Genomic DNA, 23,658 nt, shown 5'->3' with positions numbered 1-23,658 from the left:
AAACAGTAGCGGTGCCTTATGAAAATGCAAGGGGTCATTATGACCTGTTTACCGGGAGGAAGAGTGATGATATTTCTAGCTATTGTTTACATATTCCGAGGGTTATCCGCTATGCCGGATGACCTGGAAGAACGCAGGGACGTGCCAAGCACCGCAGAAGCGAGACTCACGCGAACGAGCCTTTCTCATTATTCAAAGCGATGAATTGTTCCCGGGAGCGCTTGAAAGCATCAAACCCCCCCTCCCCCAGCCCCCCCCCCCCCCTCCGTCATTGTTGCACCCCAGTGTTCTCTGACTCAAAACAAATGCCCTTTGCCCCGACTATCAGATAAAACTTTGAGTATGCGCACATGCGAGTTTTTCTCCCTTATCTTATTTTTCCGTTTCTTGTTTCTTTTTCTTTTTTTTTGCTTTTTTCCCATTATATTGATCTTCCGCTCCAATCAAGGTGGCGTGCAAGTAGTCAAATGCATGTCATGTTCTTTTTTTGTTTTCTAAGCTCCCATGAACACGTAGTTTAATCCAATACATTGCCCAATGTTCACTGCTGTGTTTTGTAGCATTCCTTTGTTTGTTTGTTTGTTTGTTTGTTTGTTTGTTTGTTTGTTTGTTTGTTTTATTCTCAGTAGCATTCTCTCAAGTTTATATTTTTCTCTGTTCTCTCTGCTTATAGCCTCACCGGGTTCACACCTACCTCGTTTGTATTTATTATACGGAGCCGCAAATTCGCTATTGCGAGTATCACGGTAGAACGAGAAAGGAACGGCGAGCCGTTGATAATGGGATGTGCCCGTCCTGCTATCCTGCATAATAGTAGCCAGAATGTCTGTTACTTTTTCTTTTTTTCTTATTTCTTTTGGCAAAGCTTCAATTGGCAAAAACTTAAAGCTCTCGTCATTGTACCTGGTCGTTTGTTTACCATTGGCCACAATTGTTCCTAGTACTGGACGTATCGTTACCATATTACATGTCTCTTAGACTAGAGGTAGAGTTGTAATGTCAACATCAACTAACGTGACAATTCCAAGTTACTCACAACCATTCGATTTCGCTTCCCGATCCATTTAAGGAAGCATTAGTCAAAAACCTGTGTTTTCGTTTGTGCCCTTGCGAGCACGAATTGATGTAGACGACTGCATAGAAATGGGCAAGTCGAACTTCCACACGGTCTTGTTTGAAGGCTTTCTTTTATTCTTTTTGCTGAAAGCATTTCGGCTTGTAATACCTGTATTAAACTGTCGCCAGTGATTACAGAACACTGCTTTGCCAAGGATTTTCTGGGTTTTTTTTTTTCCCTTGCAGCAAGCCGAAGTGTTTTTCAATTTTTGCATTTTATTGTTTAGCTAGGGTTATTTCTTTGCTTTTATTTTCGGCTAGGTTCATTTACATGGCGTGCCTGCGTCATACGTGTATGCATTTCTGTGTTGATTTTTTTATCTTCGGTTTTCTTTTTCTATTATTTAACTTTTTTTCTAAAGAGGCAGAGCTCGTGGTTCTGCATTTTAACTGTCTAGCTGCTTTTCCTCCCGGTAAAAATACCTCAAATTTGCTACGACGATAAATGAAAACAAAGAAATAGAATGAGTGCGCGCGACTGGCTCGGTGCACTGGAGAAACACGTCTCCGTTTCTCTACAAGTCGTCTGGATGCGTTTTAGTCTAATTTGCATCGAGAGCTAGACGTGGGAAGGAAAAATCTCTCTCCCAGCTCTTACTGTCACGCCAAACTCCCGTTTGCGGGTCTTTTAAAAGGTGCCTGCTGCGTTATTCCGGGACTCGTCGCATTCAGCGCTCTAAAATAAGATGCAGCTTGCAGCGCACACTGGGCTCTCTTGTGGCTCGCCGTCCTTTTGCTTTCCCGAGCGGGTGCGCATTAGCGTATAAACTACTCTGTGCTGAAATTTACCTTTTCGCTGCACGCTCCAGCACGCGCAGTGCTGACGGCTTCGAGAACCACCACGTCGCGGCTCTGTGAAGGACTACAAGCAGCCGCAGTTGTTGTTGGGCGGCCGGCATCTCGTGCGCTTCTTTGTTCGTCCCGTTATGTTGCTGCAACCATCGTCTATCTCGGGGGCGCACGCAGCGTATTCGCGCATTTCGTCAGCTCGTCTTCTCTAATTACGCGCAAGCGCCAAACAACGCTCTTTTGTTGGCTCTCAAAGCGGGCCTAGCTCGCTCGCCGCTTGAATGTGTATAGCGTTGATCGGCACGAGCGGGTTGTTGAGAGTGCAGGGAGTAGAGGGGGGGAATGGCGGACCGTTAGTACTGTGAACGGTTGTAAAGGCATTGCATTTCTGGCAACCAATGTGCGTGTATTCGGCCACCTGTATATAGCCGTGCTGCTGCGGAGCCTCTGGCCTCCTTGAATTTCGAGTGTTAGAATAGAAGTGAACGTGAACGGCATCGAATATTAAATTGAGGAAGCCGGCACTATACTTGACGGTAATGTTTCAACTGAGCGGCATCTGTACGATGTGCTCTTGCGCTCAAGGTGGAGCACAACTGTGAAATTCCGGAATACGCGGTGCAGGAGCATGTACAGTCAACAGCAAAAGTTTACGGGATGCGGTTTCCCCTTGAAATGTGAATTCCTGCCCTTTTAAGTCATGACACTTCGTATTTATTGAATCACTGTGTAGGTGGCGAAGGCTACTACATGCTGGAACATTTAATTCGAGGCTGTGTGACCACGCTTCGCGAGAATTCAGCTTCTTGGCAGATCCTGCGTCCCGGAAGCTTTTGCGGTTGACTGTGCACTATGTTGTATTTTTAAAGGAAACGACAGTCTTCGTCGCTCGTCGGCCCACAAAGCTGTGAAGGCACTTTTGTCTTTCTTGAGGGAGACTGGCCTACGTGAACGCCTTTGACTCGCTCGGGCCCTCCGCGTGCTTGCGCGAGCTCACCGCGGCTTTCCTCCCTCTCCCCTCCCTCTCTCTGTGTTATCTTTCTATTCCCTCTTTTCCGTCCACAAGGATAGGGCACCATTTCGGACGCATTTCTGATTAACATCCCTGCATTCTGTCTTTATGTCCTCCTCCTCCTCCTCCTAAAGGGAACAACTAATAAAACTAGTATAGTTGAAACATTCCTGCGACATTTTAGGAAAGAAATCGGCTGGTCTGAACTGCATTGGCCCGACAAGTGTTAGTAAAAGATAATCTTCAGGTCTTTGTGTCGTATCCTTGCTGACATTGATAGCGCAAGACCGTACAAGAGAGCTAAGCAGGAGCATTCCTTTCCAATTAAGGTTTCCTCGGCAGTTTTCTGCTACTTCTAGGAGGACACCAAGTTCGTTCGTTCGTTTGTTTGTTTGTTTGTTTGTTTGTTTGTTTGTTTGTTTGTTTGTTTGTTTGTTTGTTTGTTTGTTTGTTTGTTTTCACCATATGACATAACCTCAACCCTGCGCATTTTAGAAAAAGTCATTTGTTCAAGGATTGGTCGTGCTTGTCTGTCGTACCTCTGGAGGGAAAGAACTTGCGGTCGGGTTTGTTTAGTCGGTGCTACGAGAAGTAAAGGGTTCGCTCGCTACATGCATTAATCTGCCCTCTCTCTCTCTCTCTCTCTCCGGCTGTCGCAGATTCAGATAACGACGCTCTGCGTTTCCATCTCGCTGAGCGCGTACGTGGCGCTGTTCTGCCTGTTCTCACCCAAGATCTACATCATCCTCTGCCACCCGGACAAGAACGTGCGCAAGCTGACCATGAACAGCGCCACCTACAAGAAGGCGCCCACGAGCAGCACGTGCGGCACCTCCGTCAACCACGGCACCTGCGGCACCGGTGAGTGCGCCGACCCAAGCTGCAGCTCGACGGTAAACACCCCTATACGACTGCCTATCTCGTATACAAGCAGCGCCACACACACACACGCTCGCCGCGGCAGTTTTGGTAACTTTTTTTTGATAAGGTCGCCAGTCGTTGCCCGGATCACTCCATCTTTAGCGAGAATTCGCTAGGTGATCGTGGTGATGATTATGACTTCCTGAAAATTTTGCCTTTCTTTTATTCCAGTTGTTCCTGAACCTCTTTCTTGTCGTTCCTTTTAAAGCTAACCCTCTAAATTACCTACTTCGGCAGCGATTGAACAGTCGGGATCCGAGAACAGTTAACCCTGTAAGTTTCTAAAATGATGTCAAATCTGAAAAATTGCGCTTTGCCTATCGAATCCGCTGTGGTGCACCCCGTGACTCATTAATGCACTCTTTGGTATGCCTTTAGAAGTAGCGACAAATGGAAGCCGCATAACCCCCTCAGGCTAAAATGAGGAAAAAACATTAAGTTCAACCGAAATCCCTTGAGGGATTTTACCAGCGCAATTCACTGGCTATTTACGTCACTAAAAATAAAGCCACCAGGACTCCAAAAAGGCAATGTTGTCGCTAAGGTGACTGAAAATTCGCCTAATTAATCGACTTTTCCCGCTAAGTTACCAACACTGCCCCGAGGAAACCAACTCCTTCTCACAACCCTCCCCTCCTGCGATGCCTTATTTCACCATTTTTTGTTTCTTCATTTGTCTTCCGAAATAAGTGCAGCCCACATCAACCTTGATAAGAAGAACGAGGAGCTCAGCGGCAATGCTGCTGCCCTGGCACGCCCTATGGACAAACTCTGTACTGGCAACTCCTTCCTTGTGCAGGGCTTTGAACAGCGCTCGCTTGTTCGCTGACTCACTCACTTTCGGGAGCGTTCATGCCTCCCAATTGAGTTTACGCGCTATAATTGGGCACAAGCACCTGAAAGGTACTACAGCTCAGGCTACCTTAACGTGGGGCAAGCAGCCACAACCGCGTAAAGAAATTGTGGGAAGTCCCGTAGATTTCAGCGTGCTGACACACCCTCTGATGCTGCAGAACAGAGCTTATAAAGGCATCCATATTGTGAAACCACTCCGCTGCCCGCTACCGGAGCGCCGCTTTATGGCCCCACACCTTATCCTGCTGTGGTTGCGGTGAGCTGCACTTTCATTTTGGAGCATATCGATAGCTACAGTTGTTCTCAAAAGCATATAGACTTCGTCTGCCTCGACAAAGGTTCTTGCATGTTTGGTAAGTCATTTAACGTCCTCTTGGCATTCGCGTGTCCTATTAAATGAAGCCATTTGGACCTTAACTCCATATTCCATAATCTCGATGATTTAAATTTAATCCTAGCGCATTTTCTTACAGGATCTCAAGTGATCACGTAATGTCATCAAATATGGGGGATATGGGGTGTCTTTTTGATGGGCTGCCATCCTAACCTCTGGGTTGTTAGGAGAACTCTCACCCGCCAGAATAATGGAGCGCGTATAGCAGAGTAGCGATTCAATGGGCCGCGGGGTGTCCAGAGTGGCCATGTGCTCGTGGCGTCGGGAGTGATCCGACGTCAGTGATTCAAAGTACTAGGTTACGTTTGCTAGCAGCAGGGTTTTTGCCGTGGGCGACAGATAACAAATGACTTCAGCTAAGTGCCACGATAACCAAATGCGTCATGTGTCGGAATAAAAGTAACTTCTATCGTGAAAATATCCTCGTGTTGTAGAGTTCTCCTTTTCCTTGTTTGGACAATATGAATACGTGAAGTTGTACGGAGGCTTAACACGTGTAAGATAGATATGGCATCAGCACCAACGATTTCTGGTCCTGCCTTATGGGGAATTTTGTCATATTGAATCAAGTGTGGCATCTGTGATCTTCCAATTACTTTCGGACGCTTACCAGCGTCTTTCGTTTTTGTTTTTTTTTTCTTTTCGATCTATATGCTGCAACCATCCTTGGTAGCGTCACTTAATGAAATTTGACGAATTGGACCTCTTACAAAATTTCACTGTAAGCTCAAGGTGTACTGCTACTGAATCGTCCTCTTTATTAAGCTGCCAGCGACATTTCTTGTTTTTGGAACTAGGACAAATTGTCGATGAAAGAATATGGAACAGGGCATTTCGACGAGATATTGCAATGACTCCCTAGAGCCGTTTAAGTTAAATATGAACATACTGATTAGAAGAATGTCACTAAATCATTTTTCGGTATCTGCCTAAATTATCATGCTGTACAGTAAAACCTTGTTCTGAACATATCGGAACTTAAACATCAGCATCAGGCGGAACTACAGGAACTGGAAGGTCCAGAAGCCAATCACGGTAATGGACATTGACGTCAAAACGATAAGTGTAATATTGAGTTCATATAAGCACGATGAATTGGGTCAGTTCGGCAGTATTCATAACATTATTTGTCTGAGCTCATTGGATGCACGTTGCAAGCAAAGGTTTCTAGCAGGTAACACTGACGTGGACAGAATAGCACGCCAAGCGAGTAGCGAAGATGATGACGTCAGAATAGTGGTGGCCAATTTGTCTTCTGCAAGAATTAATGCGCGCTAAGTTACCTGTGGCTGACGTGCTCCTTCAACATATCACAACGGGCTCCTTTTCTCTGCTGTCCATGACAATGTTTTCTGCTGGAGACCATTTCTTGCGATATTTATTTGAGGTTCAGGTTGTGTTCTGGTCGCTAGTACAGATAGTTGTATCAAAGGGCGTCGAGAACTCGAAACGTACTTGGATTGAAGGCGCGCATAACTTAAAATGCTCACACTCGAAACGATGAATCGAAATGATAATTCGTATACACTATCATGTATTCAACACAACAGACTGGTGGGCTAGTTGGCACTGCATAACTTGAGGCAAAGTGCAAAAAAAAAGAAACACGAGGACAACAGAAGGTAACGAAGACGCAGCGCTGTCTTCGTTCCCTTCTGTTGTCCTCGTGTTACGCTTTGCCTCAATCTATCATACATGTTTACTTTCATTCATCCTTTTCTTTTCTCGAGCACGTCTATCGTCCATCTCTGGTCGAGAGTATCACATGGGCGAGTGTACGCCAACATGCCTATCTGAACAAATTGCTCTATCTAGACCACATGACAGTTTAGAGCGCACTAGCTTGGGCCAACGTCTCAGCTTTTCTACGACTAATGTCATCTTTTTCTCCTGTCTAATATCACCGTCAGAAATAAGCGTTGCGTCGACGTAGCCCTGCGCTGCCAGATCCGGCGCGTCGCTCAACGTTCCTCTCTGAGTACATTAATATCACTGACTCGCAGCTCGCGACAATTCTTGCGAGCGAATGCCCCCACGAGCCGGCGTTCTTGCGCCGGCGTCCATCGGTCCATCCGTCCGTCCGTCCGTCCGTCCGTCCGTCCGTTCATCCCATGTTTCGTGTCCCTACGCAGCCGTATGCAGATCGCCGCAATGCATAAAAGCGCGGTACACGCGTCGAAACCAACAGGCTCCATATAGTGCGTGCCGTACGCGTCGCGGCCAAGCCTCGGCGTGGAACACGCGAGGCGTCCTTGCATGCCACCCTCAGCCTTGCGATTGAAAAGCCCCCAAAAGACAAAAAAAAAAGAAGAAGAAGCAGAGAAAGAGGAGTGGCTGCCGACGGGGCGCATAACAATTGACCGCAGCCGCGTCACACCGATGCATAATCGACCCGACCCTCCCTCGCGCCGTCGTAGCCCTCCTTGCGTGCGCCGGCCCAGAGCACCGAGCTTTGTCGCAAGAACGTTGCGGTCTCGCGGCTCGTACACAATGTGGCGTGAAGCGCGCGACCGGCCCGGGGAACGGACGCTGCCTGGACGTCGCGCGGCAGCAGTATATTAGGGCGCGCGCTTCCTATACGTACAGCCGTCCAGCGAGCCGCTTCCATCGCTTACGTAAATTGATCGGCCTCTGCAACGGATGAGAATGCCACCGTGGCCCCCGGTGTTTTAGTATAGTTGCTGGTTGGACGCGGATATATGGAGCGTCGCAGATGCCGCCCGCCGTCCGGTGGTCCTGAAGGTCAAGCCGCACGAGATGATGACGCGATGCAACTACTCTTGCGGTATTTTTTTTTCTTTTTGTTGTTTTCTTATCTTTTTTGCTTATTCACTTCTGGGAGAGAAATGGGATGCATGTGGGAGTCGCAAACCTTGCAGTGGCAGGCAATGAGTGCCGTTGATTTATACGTGCTCTAAGGGGATAGAGTTGACTGCCGTGTTAGTTGGTAAGGCATTGTAAACGTCGTGCGGTACAATGCCAATGCACAAAATAGAACATTACGCGTGCGCTCGAGGCGGGAGCTCGCGAATTGTTTTTGTCGAGGGCCATTTAGGGCTAGCACGCCTGTATTGTTCGTTCTCTATTTCTTTCATTTTTCGTCCTGGTATGTGTTCTTTGGTTTCGGGACGAACGGTGCCATTTGGCAGCAGTGTTGTTTATGAAGGACAAAGAGACAAATTTAGTTGCAGAAACGAATAAAGTTTCTTCTCTCTCTCTCTCTCTCTCTCTCTCTCTCTCTCTCTCTCTCTCTCTCTCTCTCTCTCTTACCGAAGCTACAACGTTGAAGGCACCAATTTCGAGCAAAAGTACATCGCAGACTCTCTACGCTAAACTGGTCTAACAGCACTAAATAAGTGTTTTCTGCAAGTGATTTTTTTTAATTCATCAGCGTGGCCAGGCTTTCTGTGGCAGCTACTCTCCAAACACTCTTCCGACCCTTTTGTGGCATGTACGAGAGGTCTGTTTCACTAGTTTCAGAGCATAATGTGCAAATCAGCCTTCCATATTTCGGTTCCCTAAAGGGCCCTGCGCTTGTAAGAACCTTCCTGCGTTATGTTTGTCATTCTCATCGCGTTTACTTCTAATCAGCGGCGGCAGTGTGGCACATTTTGGTGTCCTAAAATGCTGGCATAGAAACTGGTTTATTGATTTCTGGGAGAGAAATGGGGTGCTTGTGAGATTTACAAACCTTCTGGTGGCACGCATTGATTGGCGTTGATTTATGCGTGATCTAATTTGATTGATTGATTGATTGATTGATTGATTGATTGATTGATTGATTGATTGATTGATTGATTGATTGATTGATTGATTGATTGATTGATTGATTGATTGATTGATTGATTGATTGATTGATTGATTGATTGATTGATTGATTGATTGATTGATTGATTGATTGATTGATTGATTGATTGATTGATTGATTGATTGATTGAAATAGCTGGCTATGAGGGACGCCGTCAAGGCTCGGGAATTAGTTTTGGCTCTATACATGAAGTTCATCAACGGACTCGTAAATCTAATCGATAAGGAAGATCGCGCATAGACTCAACCCAAAATTATTACGCGCACACACATGTGTCTTTTTGTGCGCTGTCCTTTTTCTATCATGGATCACCGGCTCACCGGAGCTTCCACCTCAGCAACCCATATTTAAATACACGAACATTATTTTTCCTTCGGCTTTATCGAAAATGGAATATCAAATCGAATGAATGAATGAATGAATGAATGAACCGATCAATCAATTAGTAAAGTTGCAGTAAAAATTCTACGGCACGATGCATGAACAATGCAAAAGCGAAGAAAACGCCAGGGCCTGTCACAAAGGAAACATTTCCATCACGCAACAACAACGACAAGAGACCGGTCAACCGACGAATTAAGGCAGGGACAGTTTCATTCCGCATTCATGACTGGTCGCAGAGCCGTGTCGCTTTTGCACGAGTTTATCAGACCTCGGGTTCTATTATGGTCCGCGATAAAAAGAGGTATAGTGTTCTTGTTATCCGCGTAGACGAAACACAGCCTGCAGATGGAAAAGCAAAAAAAAAGGAAGAAAACGAAGTAAAATAAACGCACTGTAGATTGCCTCCCGCGGGTGGCCCGCGCTCACTCTGTTGACACTTCCGGGGTCGGCGACGTAATTGATTCTTCGCTCTTCTGGCGGCGGCGACGACCCCTTCCGGAAATACTTTTTCTCCCATTGCGGGAGCGATTTTCGGCAGCTTAACCTTTCCTCTATACTGCCGGCTTTCTGGTGTCTCGCCCCGCCGGTCGGTTTTCAACTTTTCTTTCGAGGCGAGCAGGATTTCTAGGCTTTATAACTGCTACGCGTGCGGGCGCCTTTGCGTCCGTAATGTTCTTTTCCTTTAGTTTGTTCGCCAGACAGCCGTACACTGTCCGCTCGGGGCTTTACATACGTGTGTCGCGACCGCTTCTCCTGTGGGTCCTGTGGTAATTTTCGAACAAATGCGTGCTTAAGGAGCTGTTGGCGCCGTTGAGTTATGCCACCTACTGCTCTGGGATATTAAGCGCTACAAACGCTACAAGTAAGAAAAAAATATGCAGCGAGATGATCATCAAATTCCGAAATGCCATTCATCACCTGCAAACTAAATCTTTCGTGAGTGTCGCTCCCCAAGCACGTTGCTGCCGCACACGGAACTAATTTACACGAGTTGTGCGTAAATGTTTGAATTGACGGCGGTCCACTGTGAATAAGAAACCAACTGTGCTTCAAAACCGTGCATCGTTTCGCAGTTATTGTTCTCTCGCAACTTCACGTTATCCCGTGATCATCCGTGCGCACGGCCTCACAACTTTCTTTGATGATGCATCGACGTCGGGGTACGCTTCATGTCGTGCAAGTGAGATCGGTGGTGGTACGATGCGCGTTCAGTGTACCTAATTTACTGAAATGAAAATAAACGAAGAAGACCAAGTCGCCACGAAGCGGTGACGGCTCGTCGCTTTCGTCTGACGATGGTGGAACATAATAATTTAAGGTAGGAGCAAACGTCGTGCGTTCAGTAAACGACGCACACAGCAAAGAAAATGACAAAACACAAACTCAACTAGCGTAAATGGTCGCGTGTTGCTTCCAACCTCTCGCTCGCTCGGTGACACTCACTCTCTCGGCGTGGGTCGATTAGTCGAATCTAGTAGGTGAAATTGTTGCCGGATCCGGTTCTGATGGCTAAGGTTGGGTCGGGTCGAATCACTTCCGCGGTCAAATTGACATCTTTCTCTATATGTTCTTTAGAGCGACTCATAACTAACCGTCGCTTTCTTTTTGTTCTTTCTCTCCCTCTCCCCTTCCCCCTCTCTTGCCTACTGACCACTTGCCATTGCCGCACCTCGCTCCTGACCTGTGCCCCTGCGTGTGGACTTCCCTGCCGTGCTGGCCCGGTGCTGTTGGCCGCGCTGACGCGAGCGCAGGCAGTTCGGGCGAGCAGCTGAAGCTGAGCCTCGCGCAGCGACCGGCCAAGGGCGCAGTGGACGGCGGGGGCGTCGAAGACAGCCTCGCCTCGCTCTGAGGTTGGGCTCGCTGCGCCTCCAGCCTCATCCTCGAGCCGGAGAAAGAGGCCCTCCTCTTCTAGAACCAGGGGCCGCAGCCCCCCTCCTCACACACCCGTCAGGCGCAGCGGTCGGGGTTACGGCCGCGGCGGCGGCTTGACCCGCGTCGCCGTCACCTCGCAGCCACTGCCCCGCAGAGCCGCATCTCGCCATCCGACGACAAGCCGCAGGTACCCTCTGATGGCGGCGGAGGAAGCAACAAAGTCGCCGCCGCTCCCACCGGGAAACCTTCTTCAAGCCCAAATCAAGATAGAAAGTTATTTATGAGAAGAAGCCTACAGCTACTAACTAGAACTAAAACCACTTTTGGCTGCGGCTAATGGTGCCGCAAACCAAATGTATTCTATTCTGCACGCCATCATCAAACGTCTTCCGAGTGCTGTGTGCGAGCGAGAGAGGTAGAGAGACCGCTTATGTGAAACGAAACGCGATTGACAAAGAAAAAAAGAAGCAAGAAGCAGGGAGGCACCGGCCGTCCGGTGCTGCCTAGAGTCGCCCACGTCCGCTCGACCCCAGTCTGCATGTGTAGTGTAGTGTCGTAAGCCGCTGGCAAGTGTACGCTCTTCTGCCACGAGATGACGTGGACACTGCTGACGGTTGTGACGCTCGCAGAGCGGTGTAACCTTGGCCAGACACTTCGCTAGGCCGGTGTGCGCACTCCACGTGCACGAAACGCGCCGATGACGGCGACGACCGCGGTGCTTGTGGTGCTTCTCCACGCGGACAGCCAGCCGGACCGGCCGTGTCCGTGACGCTGCGTACGCGTCGCTTCCGGTTCCGGTGGAGCGGAACCCTGCCGCCCCCGTGCGCGCGTGTACCGCACGGCTCTCGCCGGCCGCGCCTACACCAGCACCGCCACCTTCCATCTAATCTCTTCGCAACATGCAAGCCCGATAGCAGTTTGGTATCTCCCGGCTCCTCTGAAGGGAGCATCTCTCTTCTTTTGCTACGCGAAAAGGAACAAAAAAAAATGAAAAAAACAAAAGTGAGTGTTGAGCTTGAGCTGGTTGATCAGGTGACGGCCGTCATTCTGGGACCTTTTACTCGATCGATCGCTTTTTTTGGGGGGCATACCAATTTCGGTGCGCGCTAATCGGACGTTCCCTGAGCGCTGTTGTAAAGTGAACGATTGTCCGTTTGTGCGTCGCTCCGGCGAAACGTGTGCCTACAGACGCGGCGTTACGAAAAAAGTGAGAGTGCCCGCGAAACGGGTTGGTTGGCGATGCTGCCTCTAGCATCTGCTCCGTGCGATAGCTTTGCGTGCTTTTGGAGGCTTCTCCCAAACGGTCTGGAGCGTTCCGCGTGAGCTCTGCCGAATGACGACTACACGCCGTGCGACGACCGGGTACTCGTAAAGGTTGCCGTATGGGTGACAGGTTGTGGAATGACGTGTCCGGACCGGCAACCTGCGAAGGCTTGCAAGCTCTAATTTAAGATGAACGAGAACCTTCGCCTTCTTATGTGCGCAGAAAAGAAAAAGAAAGGAAATTTTCGGCGCGAAACTCGGCGCGCTCGCATTCTTCACAGCAAAGCAGATTCTTGAAATACGAAGAGCACGCAGAATATCGAGGCGGTCTCTTACATAAGGAGGAAACACCGAAGATGGCATCATGGGCTTTATCGGTATGTTTTCTCACATTTCTGCGTATGTAGGTGTATCATTATTTCTGCTGTCCGCTGCAAATTAAGTGACCAATTTTTCCTTGACTTAACGGCATCAGTGTACGACTTATTGCGCCTAAACAGATAAGTCTTTAACAACCATTTCGAGCTTCTCATTGCAAAAACGTATTAAGACACAAATCGATAAGCTCTTGCAACAGTTGGGTCCAACAGCATCAAAGTATGAGCACGCTGAATTGCACAGCCTGCACCGAAGACACTTTCTTGTACTTGATGGAGCAACTGAAAGGCATAATGGAACAGCTAACGCCTTTCTTGGTGCATAACCGACGCGGGAGAGGAGGCGCGCGTCTTAAATGCCTCCAGGTTCTATCTGCCAGCGTAAAGGTTTCACACTGAACCCCGTTTCACTCCTCAAACTTTCCTTTCTGTGTGAAATTGAAGGCACTACCGTTTCGTAGTCTTTTTTCCTTATAATTATTTATTTTTCATAGGATGCCGGGCTGTTTTGTTTGAAGCAACTCTAACCGCAATGTTGTGCGCACCGACTTCGTGTTTATTAAGGCTGCAGAGTGGCTTAGTGCGAAGCATTCTCTAGCGGTTTATTTAGGACGCCCTATCGCGGTTTCCTAACCGCGAGCAAGGTGTGAGCGCGCCGAGCCGCGACGTCCGTTGTTGCAGTTTCTGCGCGCAATTACTCTAGTATAACTTATATTTGCAGCATTGGTTGCTCCTGGGCATTGATCTATAGAATTTAAAGGCAGAAAAGCCAAACGTATTGCTTGAGTCATTTATTCTTCAGATGCCTTCATTCGCTGTCTTCACTTGTGCTAGTGCGTTTATTCTTTTTTTTTTCTTTGAGGTATTGGCGTCGAAGTCAGCGTTCTGTCATTAAGGGTTGTCGCAGACGGTAGCGTTTGACTCAGCATACGTTCTCATCTACTTCCAATGCAAGCGTTTATAATACTCGGCATTTTATCACTAGGTCCACTTTAAGAGTAGAAAAAAGAAACACGTTGTATTACGCGCAGGAGAAACGAAGTTATCGACAAATAATTGCGCCCTGCCTGTCACAATTTCTCCCGAAGACAAAACATAATTTGTTTAATATGTGTCAAGTAAGAGCTAAGGGAGTATACGCAGTTTCTTTTGTGCGCGTGTGCGCGTGTGCGCGTGTGTGCGTGTGCGCGTGTGTGCGTGTGCGCGTGGGCGCGTGTGTGCGTGCGTGCGTGCGTGCGTGCGTATTTTCTTGCTCCCGAAACTCGCGTTCATATTGTTGTTGCATTTCTCATCTACGAAAGTATTTCACCTGAACAACCAGAGCAATCCTGTGCGTGACGGAATGAGAATGGCGTCTCCTCTGTGCTCATTACTTCATTTTTTTTTCACGTCGTTACACACCCGTGTGTGCCGAATATTCACCGTAATCTAGTGCTCGGTGTTATCTAATTGTTCCTGCACATACCTTTCATCATTCGCAGTGCATGTTGATGTTTGTTCTCCTTCGTTTTTCACTTTCAAAATGAAAGTGAAATCATGGGCGACGCGAGCACTTCGGCGTGCCTCGTTATCTCGAAGGCCATTGTAAAACACTGCAGTTAGTTAAACAAAATTGGGGGTGACTAACTTGAACAAGCAAAGGCAGATATGAAGAATGCGTGAAAAAAAAAAACTAAGATATCACGCTGTGAACACAAGTTAGCTCGCTGTAATATGTCAAATGCATGAATTCATGCACATCCGATGTGATCTTATTCTCTGTGTGGAAGCGTTGTTCTTTGTTCGCGGGAGAGCGAAACGAAATGACTTGTAGCTTGCGGCTACAACTCCTACAAATTCAAACTAACCAGCAATGACTCCCTCCGGGTAGCAGAAACTGATCTGGAAGTCTATGCTTTTGCTAACTGCATGCGCCGGAAGCGACAGCTGAAGCGTATGTAATGGCGTATGTGGTAAATCGCACTGGCGCGCACCGGGGCACCCTGGGGTGATGATTGGATGAAGAGGCGCATCGGGGCGCCCCAGCATTCGCCGGTGCGATATTCCGAATTCGACATTAACTGTTCCAGCAGCAAGCTATTGCAAGACGAGTGGAGTTGTGCGATTTACTCGAGCGTCGAAGTTTGCTTGTATGAATCGCAGTCGACCGTGAGACTCTTTGTGCACGCGTTGCGCCAAAGACGCATGTGGTCCACCTGCTTTGGCCAACTTTAATTTGTTGATCCAGATGCTAGGGACCACACTGACCAACCACACAGTATCTAATTGCTTCTTAGACGCAAGGAAAGAAAACAAAGGGGAGGGAGATGTCCACGGGAAGCAATCGCCATTAGCGTTTAGTTAAACGTCGCTTCGCCCGTCCTGAGAACCAAGCGCGGGGTGTACGTGTAGATGTCATACCGACTTGAGCAAGTTGTGGCATGCAAATACAATGATAAGGTGGATGCCCACCCAGAACGGTTAATACATCTATAGGGTTTATTCTTGGTCGTGGCTGCAGCTTATAAGAAAATAATGTATATGTGCGTTCTGTGAGCATGATACAAAAACAAGCGGAGTAGCGAGTCGCCACTATACGGTCACTGAACTAGCCCACGTTTAAAATGTCATTAGGGTTTAGTATAGCAGACGTAATGCAAGAGTCATGAGCCACGTCACCTCAACAACTGTTCTAATCCTGTTGGTCCGGTGGCATTAAATATTTTTGACGCTTTGTTGTCATTGATAGGGTTGTCTGTGATCTTTGTCGTTGCGGCCCACGAGTTGATCAGCAATATACGCAAGAACAGACTGTTGGGCTAGTTAATTCAACGCGAATGACTTGCAGCGCACGATAACTAGGGAGCGCGAGACACAGACACGCATACAGCGCTGAATGCACGTCTGTGTCTCGCATTGTCTCGTTATCGTGAGTTTCGAATTATTCAGGAATATACAGTGTGCGTTTCTCAGTTCTGTGAAGCGCGAACCTTGAGCTTACCGTTACTAGGATTGTCTTGGATAAGCGCTGATGTTTACAAAACAAAACAGAAAATGCTTGCCTCGCTGTGTTTTATGAAGACGGTTATTTCTTTTTGTTTTGTTCTTTCATCTCTTTCTGTACGTCCATATTTTAATACTTATTGTAGCTACATAGGCAATACAAAGCTCGATCCTGTTGATTGCAATACTGAGCGACCAAAGCAAATTTATGCTGCTGTATTAATCCTTTTTCTTCTTTTCAAAATTTCGTAACATCCGATCGTAATCACGGGCTTTCAGGGTAGAAGTGTGCATGAGCAGCATGCTCGCCTTGCACACCGCTTCTAGGAAAATTCGCAGTTTCAAATGGCCACGCACAGTTGGCAACAGTTGCCCTCCGCGCGCCGCATTTTCGGTGCAGTCCTTTATTATCACACTGCAGGAAGACATCGGGCCAACAGAAATCGTCGTATACGCTAGGAGAAACGTTCGAACACGAAACGTGCAAAAACATTATTTGATTTCTCTTTTTGTCTGCGCGCGGAGACTACACACGTATCACAGCATAAGATACATCCTTCAAGCTGTAGTGAGAGCGCGCGTCTCAAGATGTCCCAATCCTTGTTACAAAAGTCATCGAACAGTAATGTGTATGTGTTGTGCGTGCGTGCTTGCTTGCTTGCCCGTGTGTGTGTGTGTGTGTGTGTGTGAGCATTTCCCTACGAGGGCCACTGGCTTTGGTTTCGACGAGTCTAGGCTGCTTCCTTCTGTGTAGACAACGGCAGCTTTTGACTGAAATTGCCAGGCACATTTTAAAACTTCAGCGAGACATTTTCGGTAGGGAGCTGGAGCCGACTAGTCGTATGCAGCTTGTAGTTAGTGTGGCCCTTCTTATGCGTAGTGTTCTTGCTGGGAGAATTATATAAGCAAATCAAATCAGAGCTCGTTAGAATATCTCTCAAGCACGATGTCATTCTGCTTCTCAACCTGAAAATCCTTATAGGCATCCCTTGCCAGGTGGTGTTTCCTTAGAGCCCTTTACCTTTCAGGTTCATCACCCTCTCCCCCTAAAGACTCATCTCGTTGCCTGGTCGTTTCGTTGCGTTATTTAAGGTTGGCTGTCGTCTGCATGCGCTCATCCGTAACCAACGTCTTCCTTACGGTACTCGTTATTAATATACCGACAAATGCTGCAGTCGTCAAAGTCACTGAAGTAAGATCATAAATCTGGCTTCATTTTTCTTTCACCTTACTCTTACTCGTAGGGTAGCAAACCTTGAAGGTTACACGTACGTCTGTCTGATCTTCCTGCAGTCCCGTACCTGGTCTCTCTATCTGCGTTGAGCAGGTCCACTGCAGTAGACGGCAGAAATGAAGAAAGTTCGATTTAACACGCTCTCAAAACTCCCGAATTACTGGCTTCGCCTGTATATTGAAGTATGTTATATGTATACCCAGCTCTCCAGCGAACAGCAGTCCCTCGTTGCAATGTGCTGTGTGCAACACCGCCTGCATGTGGTGGGATCGGAGTGTCGCGTGTACCGAAGTGTACCTCGTATTTGATTCTCTGCGCTCCTGTATACGTAAATGACGTGCACGTATGTATTCCTAAAGGATGTGATAATAATACGCAGTTTCTGTAACGTCGAACTATATTGATCCTTCTATATATAGCGGCGCGGGGACTTCCCGGGCTCAGAACGCGGACAGTTGGTGAGTCTTGAAAGACTGAAAATGGAAGTGACATCGCGGCACCACAAATAAAATTCTTTGCGCAGAGCTAAAGTGTACATCAAAAGAAATTTTGCCGCAGTCGAAACTGTGGTCTTTGGCTGCATATGCAGGGAAACCACAGGATCATCACTTTATCACATTACTGAGCTATATTTATTTATTTATTTATTTATTCGATATACCCTCAGGATGGAAGAAGCATTATAAAGGAGAGTGGGGAAAGAGAATATATATATATATATATATATATATATATATATATATATATATATATATATATATATATATATATATATATAGGAAGCATGTGAAACATAACAAATAAAGCATGATTAACATGGTTATTATAAAAGTAGCAGATACAGAATTGGGTTCTATTTACACAATATTAGCTAGAGCATTTGTTTTGCAAGGAGAGCGTACATCGAGGGTTTCATATGCGTATAAATTGAATGCTTTCTTTTAGACCAGCTATGTATGTTAAGCGGCGGAGAGTTTCTACAGTTGTTACCAATTTTTATTAATATTTGATGCGTTAAGCACTAGTATAATGCAGAAAGCGATAGAGGAGATCTCTATTTGATCTCTTTCGAGCGCTTCATCAAGTGCAGCTTGCCAATTCTTGTTGCTGGCGTAGCTGTTTCATATTTATTATGACCGAACAGGACACTAAACGAATGGAATTAACGAGAGGATAGGAAAGACCACAAAAAAACTTATTACGGCTTATGATTTGCCGCTTATCGCTGTACTGAGTTGCCTTGAGCGAGATTATTTTAAATATTGCAGAGTCTCTTTTGAGTCGGAACTTTTATTATTTTGTTTCTCTGCCTTTGTCAAAGGCCTTTCACACACACACAAAAAAAAAGCGAAGTCTCCGTGGCCTGTACGCCGGTAACGGCGGACGTCGTTATTTTAGTGCTGCGCTGTTTCGTGACGTCACTTCCTTTCTCACTTTTCTCGACGCTCCGAATCCGTCGTTTCGGGGGAGGGCGCCGCACTCCGACGCTCGGTTCGTCGCCGCATCGGTCCCGTGTGATCCACGACACGTTGTCGGTACCCGTCGTCACTTCTCGGTTTTCTTACACCCTGCGTTTCTGCGTGAGCTACCTCGTACCTGCTAATGTACTCTATTCTTAGATACACTCCGAGCGAGTCTTCGTTGCATAATACCACGAGTATAAGGTGTAAAATGGCCTCTGCCACGTTTTAAATGCGTTCCAAGCCTTCCGCCGACGTGCTGCGTGACTTTTGACTCTATACGAGAACACACAAACTGAAGCGAATCAGTTATACTGCTACGATACCTCCTGATTTGCTCTCGTTGAATCGTCGTAAATGGCTAATCAGCGGCAACGAATATTTTTCGTTTCATTCGTGAGAATAGCGCGTCTCTCTTGGACATTTTGTAGCCTCAACGGTTTCCGACTTGTTCGCGGCGTTGGCGCTTTGGTGACCACTGCAAGGGCGTTAGTTTCTTTCTCTGCGCTGCAAATCAGTACTGAAGGCAAATATTCTGATGCTGTAGTGACTCTAGGCTTATTTTATTTCATTACACAATGTCCGGGAAAACACTGTAAACCTGTTGTTCCTCGCTTCTATGTGGGATGAGAATGATAACTTTTCGTCGTGTTCAGAAAAACGAACTCCCTTGATTATTTTCCGGATGAATTTGGTACCCTCTGTGTCTTTTACTGGCGTTAACGGAAATTTTATTGTTTCGTGGTGCCTTTTTGTTCCTTTAAGCAGCACGAACAACTTCACTAGTACGTACTCTATTGCAAACGTAAGAGTAAGAACTTGAAGTCGCCAGAGGCTGTCTCGTGCCCATTTGTGTCCACCATGGACTGGTCTACGTAAAAGCGAGAGTGAGACTTCCCCCTTGATAGAATTTATCTGGGAAAAGTGCGCTGTGGTTGTGAGTCACGATTTCTGATCTGAGAAAGGGGATAGGGCGTGATGACGAAAAGGGTTTAATCTTCGCAGCTGCGTATGCCATTCTCTAAAGACTGTCCACATCAGTAACACTTGCAAGTAAGCCATCATTTGGGCGTTTTGCCTGCACCCGGGGCTCACCTCGCGCCCCGCCCCACCGCGCAGTGTGAATGACAGCTTTCTCAAAAATACTTTTCTTCGTGTTTGAGGGACCCACACAACTCCTTCCAAGGGGCGACCACTCTCGCCTGCGCGAAGACTAGTCCACTTGTCGAATCGTCGCATGAGAACCGAGACCGAAATCTCCCGCACGTCTAATTCTAACAAGGCACCGCCTTCTATAGTTCGCTTTCAACAAGCAATCTTTGTTTTGCAGGTTACTTCAAAGATGCCTATTTCCCAGCATTCTCAGTATCATACAAAACAAGACTGTCACGGGTATAGAGAGTGGTTCAGCTGCTGACGCGGTAGTCAATGCCACAGTTCTTCCCCAATAAGGACGGCAGTAGACTGCAGAAAGCGCGAATTCGTTGTTCTGCCGGCGTCATTTCAATTTTAATAATTAATGCTTAGCGTCTTGAAACAATGTGACCCTGTTGCCCAGCCAAGCGATTTTCTTGAAGTCAGAATGCTAATGCTTTTGTGGGCTTAGTCGCTACGATACGAACATATTAACGCAACGTCGTGAATAGTTCACGCTTGTTTTGACATTCACCGAGAAAGAGCAAAAAGGACAGGTCTCTGTAGTCGTAAGTACGTGTTTGTAAAGCCGTTTTTTCTCTACTCTCTCCGTATTTTTCAGCATGTTAGCCGCAATCATGTGCGCCTCATGGCGGGAAGAATATCTATATGCTAAACGGTTTTCGTGAGAGCCTAGGCTGTCGCCTTGCCGACTGTACAGTTCAAGAGTTCTTCGACACGGGTCTCTGTACGCTCCTACGAGTCGCTAAGACGTTTTTCGTGCACGTCTGTGTGTGTAAGTGTTCATTTCTTTATTTAATCGCAAGCATGCATCGACAAAGAAAGTGAAGGTGAAGCCCTTTAGTTTCACGAAACGTTCAATTTAGCGGTGGGGCACAGCCGGCTGGCCAGCTATACCGAGTGTCCGCGTCAGAAGCACCCGCATAACGAGTGGATAACACGTGCGGCTTGGAATTCGATATGGATTGGTAATTTCATGCTTACTGAGCAGTAAATGGTGTTACGATGTCTATTCTTGTTACGCAAGGACGTCAGTTAAAAAGTATCGACTGTTATCTTTTGAAAGCATTTATTCAAAAAGTGAATGCGGTGTGCCGTCCTTGGATGAATCTGACGTTATAACAGCCGTACGGCTTTCGCTAACTCATTTGATTGAGAATAGAGTATTGTAATGGCGGCCCAACTGCGCTTTGCGTTGGGCCGTTGACATTGACCTCGCTAACCGTTAACATTGACGTCAGTAACCACTTATTTCTGCAATGCACATGAAAACGAGGCTGGCGGAAGTTAGAATAGTTAACCGGAATATGTGGGCAATTGTGCGAGTTTCTTTTTTTTTTTTTTTTTTTCACCCTTGCATTCAGAAAACTATGCTGAGAAATACGCTGGAAAACTATTTCGATTAGCATTTCGGGAGTCGTCGTGCCGTGTTTGATTGTACTTCTGAACCTCTAGCTTATTACTCGCGAGTTGTGTAAATATCACTTCGTCCAGCATTCATGCTACTATGCCATGTCTCCACTGTCTTGCACCAGCCTTTGACCTGTTGCTCGAGCTTTTGAAGTGTGTTCGTGGAACGGTATGAATGTGAGTGTGAGTGGCTGTTTTGTAACAAGAATTGGGACAGGCTCTGTTTGCAGCGATAGTCACCATTGTTTGGCGAAATAAAAAAAAAAACTTGCCGCTTCACTGTGACAAAATCTGATCGGACAGCAATACGAGGTTGCACCTACAATTTGCCCGTTGCCTTGCGTACTAGAGTGGTGGTTTGAAACAGTTGTCGGCTTTTGCGCAGTGCCCTGAATTTATCGTGTCAGTCGAGAGTCAATACGCAATCTTCAGGTATATTCATGAAAGCAAATGTTGCTAATTCATTGATTGAAGCGTAATGGTACAACAACGTCTATTGCAAAATTTTCTTTCACGATGCCTGAAATTCGAGAACTTGTTAGTCATAAGTTTGCTGGAAGATAAAAACGGAGGCTGAGGGTCCGGAATTTGTGAGGAGATAGTATTTGGTGAATAGTATAGTAATATACTTTGAGGCAGAAGAAATGACTAACGCCGGAACAAGGAAATTTAAGTAGGACAAGACTGCCTTCGAGACTTCGGCCCATGCTACTTTAGCGAGGAGCATATAACGGAATGCCGCAATGAAACCATTTGTTCCTGATCTCAATCAACGGTCGTTCGATATGCCTTTGAGCTGACGAATTTTGATCTGCAGTAGATAAAGTTGATCGCCGTCGTAATGGGATTATCCAATAATACCGCGCTTGTGCAGTTCATGAGTCTTGAAGATTACCAACAGCGTCTACAGCAAAAGTAACGACGGAGAACCTGTTATCAGTTTAACAGAAATAAGGTCGACGTTGCATTCCCCCATAGCATTTCAAAACGATTGTTTACGCATTGCATCAGAACGTAATAGTTGCAAAGAAGAAATCGACCTCATACTCGTTTTTATTTTAATTGTGGTCATACCGTTAACTATGTGGTGTATCGCGGAATACCTTCAATCTCAGTGAAATGTTCAAACAACGCGGCCTTGAGAGCCACGCCCGCCATTCAGATCAGCCTTTGATGGTCAGTGCCAGATATTCCGGACAGCTAATTTAGTTCAAAGTAAATGCTTTCGCGTACATTTGTGAGGCTGAGGCAGCATTCTATTGGGCAGGCAGTAGGGAGTTGTGCGTACGGTTAATTTTTTTCCTAAGGCACGTGGTTTTGTCTGTGCGCTTAAATTGAAGACATTTCAAGCATTTCACGCTTTCTCACTTGATCGGGGCAGCTTTCACACGGCTTTTCTACTGCGAAGCCATCTGGACAAAGAAATACGTTCTCCACGCATTTCGTTCATTGCGGACAACCCCAATTGACGGAATGTTGTTAGCATTTGTATGGAAGCCACGTCTGAGGAAACATGCAAGGTTACTTTATAAAAAGAACAAGAGGCTGGGAAGTTCATTTGGTTAGGCAGACCAAACCAAACCATAAGCCTAAGGCACCAGTGCTCCTTGCTACAGCTTCGCCATTTTTTTTTATTTTTTTTTTCAGTTGGCGTGAAATAATCACTTCTGCAAACCCCCTGGCTGTTCTCCCAAACAGAACAGACAAAACTGAGAATTATCCTGCCAATCAACCGCATAGTTGTGTACTGTGACTCCACCAGCTTCCTGCTCTTCTTGGTGTTCTTACATTAAGGCACGTTTTCGCGACTGTTAGAGATATTTAGGTGAACGTCGCACCTCGACGGGGGTGCACCACAGTCTTCGAAACAACTCGGCCTCTATTTTCGTGGCCACAGCATGCGAGGCATCCTGCTTCTAGCAATGATGTGCACCAGTTGCTGAGAGTAAGCCAATTTTTTGGCTGTCCTAATTGACATTGCTTGATACAGGGAGTTTCTTAGCGCTTAGATTCCACAATAGCCCTACTATCGTGCAGCCTACGCGTTCTATGCCGCATTCTTTCCATTTTAAAACTAAGAAGCCGTCGCCGGTCTTTGTTGAAGGCTTGCGTACAATTTTACGTGTTCTAGCCACTGCGATGGAAAACAGTGTTTTTGTCCTGTGGAATCGAGTGCGCTAACCTATCCTTATTCAGAGTCCAAATCCTCATTTCACAACCTTCATACGGACGATGAACCCGGTGTTTGTTTAATACATTTCATTCTTTACTTTCTAAGGATGCGTTCCTAAATATTCTTTTTACTGGGTTGACCAGGTAACCACGTCGTGCGACAAAAGTTTCGCAAAATGGATCGAGTCTTGAGCGTAACAATCATTACCTGGAGTGTCCACATGGGCAAAGTACACAAAACAATGTTTTACTATGCATACTGGCATATCTGCCACACTGTGGCACCGGAGACTCGTAGTTTTATGTTCTTCGCTGAGTGGTTAAGAGAATGTGCATCGAGGAAGTTCAGGCTGAGTATTGCTTAATCGGGTGACGTCACGAGCTTGATCCGTAAGCTTGTCTCTTGGCGCTGAAGGTCGTACTTGTAGGCAAAAATTTACGCGCGAAAGAGTGG

At 46.7% G+C, this 23,658-nt stretch overlaps 1 protein-coding gene across 1 annotated transcript in view; it reads left to right on the top strand.

Annotated features, from left to right (window-relative positions):
- LOC126521455 (metabotropic glutamate receptor-like) overlaps positions 1 to 11,215 on the top strand; it is a 285,492-nt gene extending 274,277 nt beyond the window's left edge. The window contains exons 9-10 of the mRNA XM_050170157.3: positions 3,577 to 3,778; positions 11,031 to 11,215. Coding sequence (XP_050026114.1) covers positions 3,577 to 3,778; positions 11,031 to 11,128 — 300 coding nt within the window. The 3' untranslated portion in view covers positions 11,129 to 11,215. The remainder of the gene's footprint in view (positions 1 to 3,576; positions 3,779 to 11,030) is intronic.
- Positions 11,216 to 23,658: the final 12,443 nt, after the last annotated feature.

The sequence above is a fragment of the Dermacentor andersoni genome, chromosome 6 (genome assembly GCF_023375885.2).
Source record: "Dermacentor andersoni chromosome 6, qqDerAnde1_hic_scaffold, whole genome shotgun sequence".
In the NCBI taxonomy this organism is placed as follows: Eukaryota; Metazoa; Arthropoda; class Arachnida; order Ixodida; family Ixodidae; genus Dermacentor; species Dermacentor andersoni.
This window is presented reverse-complemented; position numbering and strand designations above follow the sequence as displayed.